Genomic DNA, 16,684 nt, shown 5'->3' with positions numbered 1-16,684 from the left:
AAGAAACACAACAATTACTTATTTGATGGTCTGGCTTTCTATCGTAGCCTGAGAGTGGTGAGCAAGCAAGAACTCTCACTGGCAGGCAAGAAGCACACACACGCTGCCTTGATTCAACAAAAAGGCAAGATAAGGGAACAAGAAAAAGAATATGTGGTTTATTTGTGTCAAGGGAAATGCAAGAAGTTGGCCTCAAGGACGTGCAAATGGAGGTGGCACCCAAAAGTGGAGCAGTAATTGCACTGGAGGAGGAAAACCAGCTATTTTGGGGGCGGCAGTAAGAGGAGACATGCGGATCTCAGGACTGGATAAAAGGACATGATGCACAGGTGAGAAGATAGCCAAGGCTAAAGTAGAAGGTGAAGAAAAAAGAAGAGGTGGTGCAGGTAAGACTGATGGCAAAAAAATTTGGGTGGAAATCAGCCATTAGCCCAAAAGGATCCCACAGTTTACATACAAGAGTAACCCGAGGCCGGTATAGATGCAAGACGAGGAGTTTCTCAACTAAGATCTTGAAAAACCAAGGCAAAATAATAGACTAATTTTATATTTTAAAAAATAGTTTGAAAATAAACACCCTTTTTTAAAATCTCTCTGTTTACCTGGTACTTTGCCTCATCACCCTAAAGTCTTCCAAAATCAACCCTCTCTTCAGATACCAATATTTCTGAAACTCAAAGCCAAATTCACTAAGTATAGGGAAAAAGCTGGCAAACTTAAACTTTAAAAAAAATCACCGCAATCTTTCTCTCTCCGTAGCAGCCACCACAAAAGCCGTCGGCCCTCGGGGCATTGCTGGGGGAAATAACTTTTGGAAGAAACCACACAGAGCAGGACGTTGATGTCGACCCATGTCGCTGCTCCGCTGGAGGAGCCGATGGTGGGGGACAGCCCGCAGCATCCCCCAGGTCCTCGGGTTTGCTACACTGGGATGAATAATAAAACCAACAAGCCCATAGCGGAGCCCGTGGCTTTCTTTGCCCAAAATATTAACTGTGACAGTGGCAAACCAGCATTTCAGGGTGGAGGAGAAGTCATCCTCAACCTAAGAATAGCCAGAATCTGGGTTATAACCATAAACATCAGTTCTAATAGCTCCTTTTTTTTGAGAGTCAATTACCATAATGACCTTTCTGCTTAGACACAACTTTGTCTTGGCCTCTGAGATGTTCCCTGGTAACGGGGGACCAGCTAACATTTGTAGCTGAAACACAGACATCAGCACGGCTGATTTAGGAAGACTCAAACTCAAGGGTCCGGCACCGTCCTTGGGTGACACCCTTCTTCAGATGCGTGCTGGCACGCCAAATTATTTGCTACAGGGCCAGGCTGATGCTCCACCCGCCCAGATAACTCAGGAAGAAGCAAGTTTGTGCCTGCACCTACCTCCTGGTGCAGGTTTGGAGCATCTGCCTCCAACACGCTTTCAATAAGCTCCTCCATAGCACCAACATACGCAAGAATGTTATAAAGCAGAGGGAAGGTCTGGCCTCGTTAGCAGGCTTGACCATCCCTAATTAACAGGCCACATCTATCTCCAAAAAAAAGCAGCAAGTTTACTTAGGTCTCATGTAAAAAGCTGCGTGCGTTTATTCATCTTCCTTACAGCTTATTTAACTGCTTCATGGAAACAATTAATTCAAACAGGGAATAAATATGAAGCCACAGACTGCGGTAAGCTGTTGGCCGCCGACTCGGGCTAACGTGATTACTAATACGATTTTACACTTTAAGTCAATAAACTCTGCGTAGAAGTGGCTAAATAAATAGAGAAATTAAGCGACGAACATGCAACGGTAATAACACGGAGCCCACGTGGGAGCTCCCACGTCTCCTGCATCCCAACCAGCTGCGTTCAAGGGATGGAAGAATTACCTGGATGTCACGGGGCGCCTTGTCTTCCAGTTGGGAACTGGGCTGCTGAAGGACGATAAGGCTGGAGACACCACATTCTTCTTCACTATCCTGTAGCGTGTCTTTATCACCTTGTTGGCTGGGGGACTCCTTACGAAGTGCAAGTTGGCTCCTACGAGAAAGCAAATGGAAAAAAGGGCTTGAAATTCAGGTGTGCATGGGACAGAAGGGACCTCACCAATGTAGGTCCTACACCCAACTCTTTATCACCTGCAAAAAGGGGCAAAAGACCCCTGGGGCGCTTCAGGCACGGGACCACCATGGTTGATGGTTAAGAGAATGGCTCTGATGGGCTTTGGGGTGTTTGGCTTCACCAGCCCGACAGCAAAATTCTACCAGGTGAATCACGCATTCACCAAGAATACCTCTATCCCCCACATCTACGTTGGAAACAGATTTATGCACTTAATCATTCCCGTTTTCATCATATTTTGCAGGATGATCTACACGCCGCTTTATTCTGCCGAATGTTTCATGCAATTAACAGTTATATGTTTGACTCTGGTTTTCCTCCACTTGATAGCTAGCAATTTTTTTTGCGGCTTTAAGGAATGCATCTAATTGCCCGACTTTTATAACATACAGCTATAACTGCCCAGATAATTAAAGCTGACACTACATGCTGAGACTAAGTCTTCTGGTTTTATAACTGATTTAAAGGGCCGGCTGTTTTTCTTGGAGATCCTCTAATTAAAATTATTGCAAGGTTGAGAGGGGAAAAGCAGAATCATTATTTCCCCTGAAAATGTCGTACCCGTCCCCATGTTTGTCTCTGCGCAAGAAGGGAGAATAAGATTGCGTCCCAGGTAAACTGGTAATCTCAGGATGCTGGATCTGTGTTGAAACAAGAAAAACAGGGAAATGTTTTTAGAGCCGATCTCGTTCCCTAGAATTGAGGGAGCAGCTTCCCCGATTCCTTGCAGTCGTGTTTAATAGGGAGAATATTTTCCGTCTTGTGCGTTCCCAAGCAAGCCGGTGTTGCATGTGGGGTTCGGGAGGGATCAAGCAGCCAGCAACATGAATTTCCATTCCCAAACTCAGCCCGAGAGTTACAACTTCTGATGATGGGGGTGGGGGTAGGGCAGGAGAAAAGCAGGCTCTGCCGCAACAGATAAATCACTGGGATTTTTCATAATAAAGATGACGATCGCAACGCTCCTCAGTACTATACCGTAAGATAAATGATCACCGAGCAAGGAGCGTGCGGACGGATTCACAGCCTTCAACACCGCCTATAAAGCTCCAAGCACGCTCACGACACCACGCAAATAATCTCTTTTATATGGCTGTAATAAAATTTGGAAGGCGGTTGGTATAAATAGCCCAGCCAGCTCTAACTTGGCATTGCGCTTGCCCACGTCGTAGCGTCCGGGACCTCCAACCCCTGTTTGCACCACGCATGAAGCCAGATCCTCACACCAAAGTGTTATTTTAAGAGATCCCTCCAACTCCTATGTGGGACCCCTGCTTAATTAATGCATCAAAATAATGCCTGCATGCAAATTATTTTCTGCAGACTTTTAATGATGCTTTCAAGAGCAGCACGCCGCTGTTAACCAGCGAGCACCGATAAAACCAGCAGTGCTACAAAACACACTCCAAGTAAGGGCGCGTTAAGTCAACTGGTAAATGTTGAACAAACCGAAAAGCCAGGAAGTCAACACCAGTAACTGCAAGAGCTTCTGGTAATTTGGAATAAAAATTAAAATAAAAAAAATAATTCAAATAAACCCAGATGTTTTGTGGGTCCGTGTGAACCTCATGAAGTTTAGGACAAGAGGAAACAGCCTCAAGTTGCGCCAGGGGAGGTTTAGACTGGATATTAGGAAAAATTTTTACACTGAAAGGGTTATCAAGCATTGGAACACGCTGCCCAGGGAAGTGGCTGAGTCACCTTCTCTGGAGGGATTTAAAAGCCGGGTAGACATAGTGCTTAGAGATATGGTTTAGTGATGGTTTTTGTCAGTGTTAGGTTGATGGTTGGACTAGATGATTTGAAAGGTCCCTTCCAACCCAGGCAATTCTATGATTTTATGATTCTAAGTTCAACAAGGTAACGGGCAAGATCCCCGGGTCAGGGCAGTCCTCAGGATCAGTACATTCTGGGGAATGAATGGACGGAGAGCAGTCCTGCGGGGAAGAACTTCGTGATAGTGGTGGGTGACAAATGGGACATAACCAACCGCTCTCTGGGCTGCATTCCCAGCAGTGTGGGCAGCAGGGCAAGGGGGGGATGCTCTGCTCCACTCTGGGGAGACCCCCCTGCAGTGCTGCCTCCAGTGCTGGGGCCACCAACAGCAGAAGGACACGGAGCTGTCGGAGTGGGGCCAGAGGAGGCCCCAGAGATACTGGGAGGGCTGGAGCCCCTCTGCTGGGAGGACAGGCTGAGAGAGTTGAGGGGGTTCAGCCTGGAGAAGAAAAGGCTCCACGGAGACCTTAGAGCCCCTTCCAGTATCTAAAGGAGCTTCTAAGAAACACGGCGAGAGACTTTTTACCAGGATCTGTAGTGAGGGGACCAGGGTCAATGGTTTCAAACTGAAAGAGGGTAGGTTTAGATTGGACGTAAGGAAGAAATGTTTTACTCTGAGGGTGGTGAGACACTGGCCCAGGTTGCCCAGAGAGGTGGTGGATGCCCCATCCCTGGAAACACTCCAGGCCAGGTTGGATGGGGCTCTGAGCAACCTGGTCTAGTTGAAGATGTCCCTGCTCATGGCAGGGGTTGGACTAGATGGTCTTTGAAGGTTCCTTCCAACCCAAACCATTCTGTCATTCAATGACCAGTGGTATTGCAGACACCCATTGCTTTAGAGGTGAGGGAAGAAGAAAAAGGGACAGAAAAGATGGAAAGCAAACGGGTTTTCGTTACTGTTTCCCTGTCCTGGGACTTTCTGCATCAGACTAAATTCTTCAGGGCAGCAACTGCACCATCGCATGGTTTTTTAAAGCCCTTTGCGAAGTTTAAGCTCTAATTACGATGATAATTGCTTGCAAGCACTGACAAAGTTGGAGCATTTTGCTTCAGAGAACTGTATTTAGGACTGCCAAGTTAGAAAAACAAAAGGACAGACATGCAGACCCCAGCCTTGCGCTCACACGATGAAATTCCAGCTATGGTGAGAGGTGGCAAACCATTTGGCCAACTACAAGACCCCATTTTCACCTGGGAGACATGGACACATCCAACCTCTCATGGAGATGGCATCAACCACATACCCAAAGCCGCTCTTTCTCACCAGGGAAGGAACGAGAGACGCAAACGCTCATCCTCCCAGAAGTACAGCACGAGTTGACCCTTTCCCTCCGCCAGTCTGTATTAAGCTGGGAATTTGCTGATTACATTATTGACATTTTTTTTTTCCCCCAACGCAACCTCTACCTGCCACTAATCAATCCAGAACCTCACCCAACTCCTTCCTGACATCGTCCCCCGCCTCGCGCTCGCCCAAGAAATAGAAGTCCCAAATTGTTGTGACTTCCAGGCGTTCCCCCCCGCCGCCCCTCCTTGCACAGCCAGACTGGCACCTGGTAAACTCTATTCCCCGGCGTTAATTGGATGGTGTATTCATGCCGGAGCTGCTCTTCTGAAAGTGCCTGCGTACGCGGCTCCAGCATTAACCACCTCCTGAAAGAGACTCTCCGAAGAGCTCAGTTTTCTATTATTACTTGCTAGCTGAGGGGTTTTGTGTAGATAATCATGTTATTTAGATAGGATGTTGGTTTAATTCCCTTCATTACAGGCTCCCAGGGTTGTAATTTTTTTTCTCCGCATGATGTATTCCCCGTGGCACATTTCACTCAAATCAAACACTTTACGCTTTTATTACAAACAATACCCCAGCGTCCCCCGTTATCAGCCCAGCGCACACATGCACACTCCTCGCAGAGATCCAGAGGTCAGTTCTAATGACTAATCGATCTCATTAGCTTTCCTAATTAAAAACTTTACTACCGCAATGGAAGACAAACTACAAAAAAACTGCTTGCATCATATTTGAATGGGATATGAGCATCATTTATCAGCCAGGGCTCGCAGCCCGCGCCCATCGCAACGGGCCGTGCGCTGCTGAGGTTGGTGCTTTATTCGGAGCCATGTATCCCCCAGGCACCTCTCACACCAACCGTGCCCGCAGAAAAAATCCTGGTCCAAACTCCAACGTTGACCTTGAGATGGGCAATTTGTTGCCAAAACCTCTTCTCAAGGTGCTTTGAGCAGATGGGATCCAGGACCCACCAGCACACATAACCCTTCGGAAAGAGCTTGAATGCAATACAGAATCACAGGATAGTGGGGGTTGGAAGGGACCTTCGGAGATCATCCAGTCCAACCTCCCTGCCAAAGCAGGGTCACCTAGAGCAGGTTGGATGGGAACGCATCCATGAGGCTTTTGAAGATCTCCAGAGAAGGAGACTCCACCACCTCTCTGGGCAGCCTCTTCCAGTGCTCTGGCACCCTCAAAGGAAAGAAGTCTTTCCTCACGTTGAGATGGAATTTCCTGTGTTCCAGTTCGTGCCCGTTGCCCGTTGTCCTGTCGCTGGGCACCACTGAGAAGAGTCTGGCCCCATCTTGCCACCTGCCCTTTAGATATTGCTCAGCATTGATGAGATCCCCTCTCAGTCTGCTCTTCTCCAGGCTAAACGGACTCAGGTCTCTCAGCCTTTCCTCGGCAGAGAGATGCTCCAGTCCATCTTCATAGCTTCCACTGGACTCTCTCCAGTAGTTCCTTGTCTGTCTTGAACTGTGGAGCCCAGCACTGGACCCAGTACTCCGGCTGTGGCCTCACCAGGGCAGAGCGGAGGAGGAGGAGAAGACAGTTAAGAAGATCCTTATTTCTGCTCGCTCTTTGCTGCGAGAGGTGCCAGGAATCACCCTCCTGGGGAAGCTGAAGCAGGGAGGGCAAAACCAGGGCTGGCTCCTGAAATCCGACGATTCTATTCAATGATGACATGGTTTAGTGGTGGGTTTGGCAGTGTTAGGTTGATGGTTGGACTCGATGATCTTAAAGGTCCCTTCCAACCTAGACAATGCTATGATTCTATTCTATGAATCTACGTCTGCGGAAGAGACAGAAATAACACAACGTCTCGCTCATTTTCTGACATCCTTAAAACAAACAAGCACTGCCACACCTGAAGCTTTTATATTCTCCAACCATTCCAAATTACTTCTTATTTCTATTCCATGTCTCCCCCAAATGAATGAAGTTTTAATGTTTAAAAGGGATAACCTTTTTGAAACCCCTATACAAAGTGGAGAATTAAGCAAGGAAGTTGCAACAAAAGAAGTAAAACCTTTTGTAAAAATACATATTTACTCCCATGGCAAGAGAACTGGGGAAGGGGGAACATTGACCTGCTGTTACTTATTCCAAATCCTTCATCCCTATCAGCTGTCATTAAATCTGAATCCTCCAATTCTTCAAAAAAATGAGTGGAGGGGAGGCAGGTATCAGCTAACTTTGCCTGATTCTCAATCGAACCAGGTCCAACAGTTTCATTCCTACCCTCCCACAGGGCTGGCACCCAAAACGCCGTACCCAGAGCCATTTATTTCTGCATGACTGGGCCATTAGAGCAGCTCTCCAGGGATAAACCAGCATCATTAGCCAGCCGAGCCCTAACGAGTGAGCGGGCAAGTCCATGCGGCAAGAGGAAGACGCTGCTGCTCGGGGCGGTTTAAGGAAACTCTAATATTGGTGGAGTAAATCCCGTCCACCTATTGCTGGGAAAAAGAAAGTTAAATAAGCGAGGGTAATTTCAGGAGCACAGATTCCCAAATTCATGAGATGTCATAGAGTCATACAATGGTTTGGGTTGGAAGGGACCTTAAAGATCACCTTGTTCCAATCCCCTGCCACGGGTAGGGACACCTCCCATTAGACCAGGTCTGTCCTGGTTTGAGCGACACAGGATCAATTTCTCTGTTAGTAATTTTACTTATCAGTGAGGTCTCTTCTAATGCTGGGGAAAACCGCACTTTCAGAAGACTCTAGTGTCTGAATTGGTGAAAATATTTACTTTATAGCCAGGTATGGTGTCGGGGTCTCAAGGTCTCAGTGTTTTTGAGCTCATCAGGTGTGGGGACGAGGAGTAGCAAGAGCCGGGCACTTGACCCAAGCTGCCAACAATTTCATACCCCGAACGTCACATTCAATAGAAATAGAATGTTTGCTGAGGAGTTTCTCTCTCTCTTCCTTGAGGGCTGCCATCCTGAGAACTTCCTGCCCTGGTGCCAGAGCCCTGAGCCCTTCCCTTCCTCCCGAAGCCGCAGCGCACGCAGTGTCCCACTTTGGCTGTCCCCTGCTGGGAGTGCACAGCGTCTTGCTGATGGAATGGGCTGAGTATAATCCTTGTGTATTTTAAATTGCTATCGGGATCAATATTGGTTCTTTAGTGTTATTATGTTAACCATTTAGTCTTATCCTATTAAATCTGTTTATATTTCATCCCTCGGTTTTCCTTGTTTTTTTTCCCAATACCCCTTTCCCAGGTAGGGAAGAGTCATCCAGAATAATTGTCTAAACGACAATAAATTGTTGTGGATTCCTAAAACCATAACAGAGATTATTGCTGCTTTTGGAAAAGGATGTGCGACAGAGAAAGCTTCCCATATGAGCATGGGAATTGCGTGGGAATTGAAAAAAAAATAAATTAATCAGTGCTGAGGGCCAACGTTTGACCTGAGACCCTACCAGGTCTCCTACCCTCCATCATCGGCCACCACAAACCTCCCGTGTGAGCCTGGCATGCTGGACTGCCGGCGGCTTGATGCCGAGCTGCTGTTAAATCCCTCTGCAAGGCGAGCCGGAGAAGCAGTGAGTGACAGGTACATTGATCTTCCAGCACTTGGAAGCGAGATGAGAGCGGGAACGAATGTAAATTGGGGAGAAGAAGCTGTACCTTTGATACGGCGCCGGTATTGTCCCCAGCTCTGGATGAAACCTCAGGGATGTGAAGCAATGCAGCAGGGCCACCCTTTTAACTCAGTCACAACGAGTCCACTAAGAAAAAAGGCAAAGCAGAGGCCAAAAACCTTCTGATAAAACTGAATTGCTTTTTCAGAGACAGTCATTAGGAAGAAAAATAAAGGGCTAAGGACTATTAGTCCATGTGCAAAGGATGCCACCAGCAAGCCGTAACTCCTGATACAGGCTCTGATGCTAGCAGAGATTTAAAAAACATGCATTCGAAACCAAAAGCAGCTCCATAAAGAACTGAAAATCTCTGCCGAAGGGTATTCTGAAAGCAAACACAAAGATGAATCCCACAAATATCCTCACCACGGGATTTGCTCCAGGCCTGGAAGTAAAGATTCAGCAAAAAACACCGTTATCTCTTCCTCAGCTCCCAGAACGAAGCTGCCGTTCACCTGCTACCCAGAGCAAGACCGTGCTGTGACAGCGGGAAAATCACCCACGTGGGGTGATGCTCCGGGACAACATGGGACAAACCCTCCCTTTTTTTTCGTAAAGCCCCAGCAAGACTATGTCTGAATTTGATAACCACCTGCAATAAGGTCACCCACCTCGTGGATGAAGGGAAGGTGGTAGATGGAGTTTTTCTGGATTTTAGTAAAGCTTTTCATCCTGTCCTTCACACCATCCTCCTGGACAAGTTGTCCAACTGTGAGATGAGCACGTTCACGGTGCACTGGGTGAAGAACTGGTTGACCAGCAGGGCTCAAATGGTTGCAGTGAATGGGGCTACATCTGGCTGGTGACCGGTCACCAGCAGTGATCCTCAGGGATCCATTCCAGGGCCAATTCTGTTCAGGGCCAATTCTGTTCAAGATGTTTATCAATCATCTGGATGCAGGAGCTGAACGCACCATTAGAACATCTGCTGTTACAAAACTGGGAGGAGCTGTTGAGTCTCTTGAGGGACAAGAGATGCAAGGAGGGATCTAGATAGATTGGAGCATTGGGCAAGCACTAACAGCATGAAATTTAACAAGAACAAATTCTGCGCATGAGACAGAGTAATGCTGGACACAATCATAGATTGGGAGAGGAGGGGCTGGAGAGCAGCCCTGCAGAAAGGGATCTACAGGTGCTGGCTGACAGCAGGAGCAAGGAGAGTCAGCAGGGTGCCCCGGCAGCCAAGAGGGCAAACCACATCCTGGGTGCCTCAAACAGTATAACCAGCCGGTCAAAAGAGGGGATTATCCTGCTGTATTGATAAGGAAAAAGAAGGAAGACTGAATAAGAAGGAGGAAAAAGGAGGAAGAAAGCAGAAGAAAGATGAAGAAGAAAGAAGAAGGAGGAAGAAGAGCTCCACTTGGACTGGACCTACTACAATAAGCATGGGCAGCAGCTCAAGGCGGGGGGATTCTGCCCCTCTGCTCCGCTCGGGGGAGACCACCCTGCAGTGCTGCCTCCAGCTCTGGGGCCACCAACAGCAGAAGGACACGGAGCTGTCGGAGTGGGGTCAGAGGAGGCCCCGGAGATGCTGGGAGGGCTGGAGCCCCTCTGCTGGGAGGACAGGCTGAGAGAGCTGGGGGGGTTCAGCCTGGAGAAGAGAAGGCTCCGGGGAGACTTTCCAGCCCCTTCCAGGCCCTAAAGGGGCTCCGGGAAAGATGAGGACAGACTTTAATAGTACCTGTTGTGATAGGACATGGGGTAATGGCTTTAAATTAAAAGGGAGATTCCAGACTAGATCTAAGAAATGTTTTCCACTAAGTGTGGTGAGACACTGGCCCAGGTTGCCCAGAGAGGTGGGAGATGCCCTGTCCCTGGAAACATTCCAGGCCAGGTTGGACAGGGCTCTGAGCAACCTGATCTAGTTGAAGATGTCCCTGTTCGTGGCAGGGGGGGTTGGAATAGATGGCCTTTAAAGGTCCCTTCCCATCCAAACCGTTCTATGATTCTATCTAGTCCAACTGCTGAGTAGATTTAGTGTTGGTGCGACCTCACCTTGAGTATTGTGTGCGGTTCTGGGCCCCACAATTTAAAAACATTGTTAAGATACCTGAAAGCATCCAGAGGAGGGCAACAAAGCTGCTGAAAGGGCTGGAAGGAATATCCTATGAGGAACGGAATGGCTAAGGTCTTTGGGTTTGTCTAGTTTGGAGAGGAGGTGGCTGAGGGGCGACCTCATGGTGCTCTCCAGCTTTCTGAGAAGTGGAGAGGGAGGTGCTGATATCTTCTTCCTGGGGTCCAGTGACAGGACATATGGGACTGGGTCAAAGATGCATCAGGGGAAGTTTAGACTGGACATTATAAAACATTTCTTTACCCAGAGGGTGGACAAACACTGGAACAGGCTTCCTAGAGGGGTGGTCGATGCCCCAAGCCCGTCACTGTTTAACAGGCATTTGGACAATGTCCTTAACAATTTGCTTTAACTTTTGCTCAGCACTGAAGTGATCAGGCAGGTGGACTAGATGGTCACTGTAGGTGCCTTCCAACTGGACTGTTTTATTTCAAAACGTGATGTGTGGCTTCAGGACAACTCAGTATCAGGATGATAAATAGAAGCTGAAAAGAATCCAGACAACAGCAATCCACGGCAAACTGCTCAGCTCATTATATCTGAAGTATGTAGCAAATGGAAACATGCAGCTTAAGTTATCAAGGACTATTAGGAGAAAAGGAAGTTTTACAACCACGACAGAGGCAGGAAACTTCTCCAGTTGGTTGCAGCAGTCTGGACCCCAAACTGTCAAAAGGCAAGTAAACCAGAGGCACACTCAGCGCTACCAAAAACCGCTTTAACAAGAGTGTGCCAGGAAAGAGAGTTTTCTCATCTGTGTTGCAAGCCAAGGATTCGCTAAGACTTGACAAAGTTGTCACCACCCCACCGAGCCCAGAGACCTCCTTCCACGTCCCCGCAAAACACTGAAAAAGCCTCAGGAACTCACAATCCCATCAAGAACAGCCTTGGAACGGATCTCAATTAGCTTCCCTGGATGTGCTGGGCAAGAAGATAATTTGATCCAGCTGGTTCCCAGGAGAAAAGAAGCCAAGCATCAGATACCGGAGCTGTGATATCCACCAGACCACTACTATTCACATAACAGCATGTGAAGACAGAGGGAAAATACAAGGAAAATCCCAAGCACCACCCTTGTCCTTCCATCACCACCATGGTGAGCCTACACCAGCAAGCGAGGGCAAATTTGGTGGCACCCAGGAACAACCTCAACAGCGAAAGAACCATGGGAAGCTCTGATGGCGAGGATGCACCAACTCCCCTCCTGCTGCGACAGCTCCGTGCACAGGGAGAAGAAAGGTGGATTATGGGATTTTGGGGTCCCAACTATTGCCCTTGTTATCAACCCACAGCCTCATGCTACCTGCTTTCCCACCACAGTGGAGACAACTCTTTCTCGGTGATTATTCATTAGTGAAGTACTCAAGACCTTAATTTCCGCCATAAAATTCATCTCTAAAGAGAAGTGATGTCATGCTAACAGGAGGAAAGCCAAAAATCCCAGAATTTAAAAACCTATGTTCCAACTTCTTCCATCTCTATTTTCCCAACTGTGAAATAGATGGTTTCCTTCAGGCATACCTTAAGCTCCATTTCTTGAGGGGAACGTAAAACAACATACAAAGACGAAGCTTTGCTGTAGGGTCTTCAACAAAACTTTACAAGGCACTTTGAAGACAGGATGTGCCACGCAAGTATTTTTCTTTTTCCTTAAACACAGTGAATTTTAAAATATTGTGCCATTCAAGCATGGTAGGGATTCCAATATTTTTTTAAAAGAAAACACAATCCCAAATATTTTAGCACTTATGATCGAGACTAAGAGCAGCGTTGAGTTGAGGAACCATGGGGTTTGCAGGGACACAAACGGCTGGAGCCCACCAGCGAGGTCTGAGACAGTTCTGCCAGCACATCTCCACAGCAAGGGGATCTGCAGCAACCCAGCGGAGGTTGGGTCTGGTTTGGGGTGAGTTTTATTTTAGAATCATAGAATGGTTAGAGTTGGAAAGGACCTTAAAGATTATCTAGTTCCAACCCCCCTGCCATGGGCAGGAACACCTCCCACTAGACCAGGTTGTTCAAAACCTGGCCTTGAACACCTCCAGGGATGGGGCAGCCACAGCTTCTCTGGACAGCCCGAGTCAGTGTCTCACCACCCTCACAGTCAAGAATTTCTTCCTAATATCTCATCTAAATCACCCCTCTTTCAGTTCAAAACTGTTCCCCCTGGTCCCATGGCACCACTCACTGATCACGAATCCCTCCCCAGCTTTCCTGGAGCCCCTTTAGGGCCTGGAAGGGGTTCTAAGGTCTCCCCGGAGCCTTATCCTCTCCAGGCTTTTCTTTTGTTAAGCCGGGCAGCAGCTTCACCATGTTCCAATACTAGACCTGCACACAGCAATGGGTATTTTGCAAACAGCCCTTGAAGGGTAACGTGCTGATCTGGATGGCGTGAGCTGTGCTGTGCTTGCACAACCTGCTGGTCCCACGCTGCGGCCATCACATACGAGACCGCTGAGGATGCAGTAGGAGCATCGAAAAATAACGCTGATGCCAGCTGCCGATAAAATAGCAATGTCCACAGCATCCTCCCTGAAACCAGGGGGGTGAACTACCCTGGTATATATAGAGGGATGTAAAGGAACACTCATCATCCTTTCGCCAAGTATTGCTTTCTCGAGAGAGACTTCTGCTCGCTGTTGGGTGCAAAGACAGCAGCACAACCCCGGCACCCAAAGGCCCTGGCGATAGCTCCGTCCCCAACACCATGTGAGAAATACTGCGGATGAGAAGAACACAGCAAATGGAGGAAAAAAAGGAGAAAGACAGAGAGAAAACGGGGTAAAACTGGGCAGCAGCTGGGTTTGGGGACTGGGCACGGAAGCAGAGAGCATATAATAGCAATTACACTGAATAATATGCAAGAAAAAGGAAGGGTCCCAGCAGTTAAAAGCTAAAAGTCACTAAAAGCCAGAGTAGCTCTGCTTTCGGTGGCCTTAAAAAAGTCCTGCGCAGCTTCAAAAGATGTTGTAGATTTATTTAATTCCTGCATGGACCTTTCAAGTGTCATATTAACGGATCACGTATCAAATGACCTTGCAACGAGGACAGATCTGTGGGTGGACCTGAATAAAGTTTCATCACAGTTCCTACACCCAAAAGCCAATCATTTTGGTGTTTCCCATTACACCAGAAGCACCTGCAAAACACCAGCCCCGAGCCGTGGGGCCCCAATGCCTTTTGTTCTGGCTACCAACTTGGCCAAGTCCCTAGAGTTAACAAAAGGATTTGGGATTACTGTAATACTGTTACGAATTTAGTGTGAAAGCAGACACCAGTATTACGGGATGATTATCACAGAGCGTGTTCAATATGTTCACACAGAATGGCACAGCAAGAGGTTAATTATATTGCTACTGGAATCAGCTTCCAAAAGGACCATCCTTCGGTTTAAGAGGGGAATTTAATTTTCACACTCATTCAGTTCTGAGCTCTTTCGAGAGCGACGGCTATTTATGCCAGAATGTAAACGATGGTTTATGATCATGAACTGCTGCTTAATAGGAAATAAATCCAATTGATCAAAAGTGCTTTACCTGTGACCCCGAGCAAGACTGCTGTTCAGGCTGTAATATTCACAGAGGACAACAGAAGCATGGGCTTTGCAGCTGAAACACGTTAGCGGGCTCCAAACCCATCGCAATATTTGCTTAGCACGGCAGCCGCTTTCACCTGGGAACATTAGGGGAATTAATACCAAATCGGTTTCGCTAATTCCTTTACGCTGAACGGACCGCAGGCAAAGATGAAGTTAACGTAACCCATCAGGCACGACAGCGCATTGGTGCAGTGGCACTTGCTAGACATCGAGCGTAAGGAAATACCCATTTTAGCAGGCAAGGTATGAAAATCCTGATATGGAATCACAGAATGGTTCAGGTTGGAAGAGACCTTAAAGATCATCTAGTTCCAACCCCCCTGCCATGGGCAGGGACACCTCCCACCAGACCAGGCTGCTCAAAGCCTCATCCAGCCTGGCCTTGAACACCTCCAGGGACGGGGCACTGACAACTTCCCTGGGCAACCTGTTCCACTGCATCATCACCCCCACTGTTCAAATGAATTGCATGTGTCTGGATATGCGCCTGAAATGCCTGTTTTTAAGCAAAAAGAACAAGATTTTTGGTTCCTGGAAATATGGAGTTGGGAGCAATGGGGAAAGCACTGCCCAGCTTCAAGGGAAAAATCAAGTGATGCAACCAGCAGATTGAGGGAGGGGATTCTGCCCCTCAACTCCATTGTGGGGTCCTCAGCACAAGAGAGATGTGGACCTGTTGGAGCGGGGCCAGAGGAGGCCCCGGAGATGCTGGGAGGGCTGGAGCCCCTCTGCTGGAAGGACAGGCTGAGAGAGTTGGGGGGGTTCAGCCTGGAGAAGAGAAGGCTCCGGGGAGACCTTAGGGCCCCTTCCAGTCCCTAAAGGGGGCTTATAAGAAAGATGGAGAAAGACTTCACCAGGACCTGTAGTAACAGGACAAGGGTCAATGATTTTAAACAGACAGAGGGTAGTTTTATACAGGACATGAGGAACAAATGTTTTACAATGACGGTGGTGAGACCGTGGCCCAGGTTGCCTAGAGAAGCTGCGGATGCCCCACCCCTGGAAACATCCCAGGCCAGGCTGGACGGGGCTTTGAGCAACTTGGTCTAGTGAAAGGTGTCCCTGCCCATGATGGAGGAGTTGGACTGGATGATCTTTGAAGGTCCCTTTCAACCCAAACCATTCTATGGTTCGATGATTATCAAAAGCTCACCAAGCCAAAGTTCATTAGCACCTCAGAAGTCGAGAGAGAGCCTCGGGGAAACTTGTTTCCAGAAAAGAAACATTTCAACATGGAAATACCACCGGATGTGATTAAAGGAGAACTTATTAAAAGTTGCTTCACAGCTTGCCTTAGACCCAACGAGGACTCAATGCCTCACTCGTGTGGTCTCATCGCATACAAGCTCAAAGTCTCAGGACACCATCCCACGTCCTCTTACTTTGAAGATGATGAATAAAACCCAGTCTTACCAAGATTTCATAAAAAGCTTATTTTCATATAAGGACAACTTTAATCTCCCCATTCATCAGACTCCCCGCTTTTTCCTCCTTAAGTCACGGTTGCAACCAAGTCCATCTTCCTGAGAAAGGCTGCCAGTGCTCAAAGGTATTCATTACGAAGTTTAAACAAACCGGAGAACAATCTCATTTTCCCAGCTGTGGGGCACACACCAAGCAATAACACTTCCCAAAATCAACTTCAATTAGGAGCTTTTCATCCAGATTTTTTGGCAATGACTCAGAGCATGCCGAGAGCACAAAGTGCCACACAGAACCTCGCTGCAAGAGCTGGCAAGCAGAGCGGCACGGACTGAGTCCTCAGGGCTGTTTTCAGGTGTCCTGGTTTGAGCGACACAGGATTAATTTTTCTTCTAATCCTTGGGAAAACTGCACTTTTAGAAGACTCTAAAGTGTCTGAATTGGTGAAGATATTTACTTTATCGCCAGCTAGGCTGTGGGGGTCTCAAGGTCTCGGTGTTTTCAAGGTGCAGGGATGAGGAGCAGCGAGACCTGGACGCTTGACCCAAACTGGCCAACAGGATTCTTTCATACCATGAACGTCACATTTGGGAGAAATTAGGAAGTTTGCTGAGGAGTTTCTCTCTCTCCCTTGATGACGGCGGTCCAGAAAACTTCTTGTCCCGGTGCCGGATCCCTTCCCTTCCCCCCGAAGTTGCAGCGCTCGCAGTGTCCCACATTGGCTGTCCCCTGCTGGGAGTGCACAGCTTCCTGCTGATGGAA

The 16,684-nt window shown here is 47.9% G+C and overlaps 1 protein-coding gene across 5 annotated transcripts in view; it reads right to left on the bottom strand.

The window, feature by feature from the left end:
• Positions 1 to 16,684, bottom strand: part of ZC3H3 (zinc finger CCCH-type containing 3) — a 194,815-nt gene that overhangs the window by 108,018 nt on the left and 70,113 nt on the right. For all 5 annotated transcript variants that reach the window (XR_008464701.1, XR_008464700.1, XM_054190095.1 and 2 more), the window contains exon 4: positions 1,876 to 2,026. Coding sequence is in view for 3 of the 5 variants with exons in the window: in XM_054190095.1 (XP_054046070.1) it covers positions 1,876 to 2,026 (151 nt within the window). In the remaining 2 variants the exon portion in view is untranslated. The remainder of the gene's footprint in view (positions 1 to 1,875; positions 2,027 to 16,684) is intronic.

The sequence above is a fragment of the Rissa tridactyla genome, chromosome 2, assembly GCF_028500815.1.
Source record: "Rissa tridactyla isolate bRisTri1 chromosome 2, bRisTri1.patW.cur.20221130, whole genome shotgun sequence".
Lineage (NCBI taxonomy): Eukaryota > Metazoa > Chordata > Aves > Charadriiformes > Laridae > Rissa > Rissa tridactyla.
The sequence above is the reverse complement of the archived record's forward strand: the minus strand, read 5'-3'. Positions and strand labels throughout refer to the sequence as shown.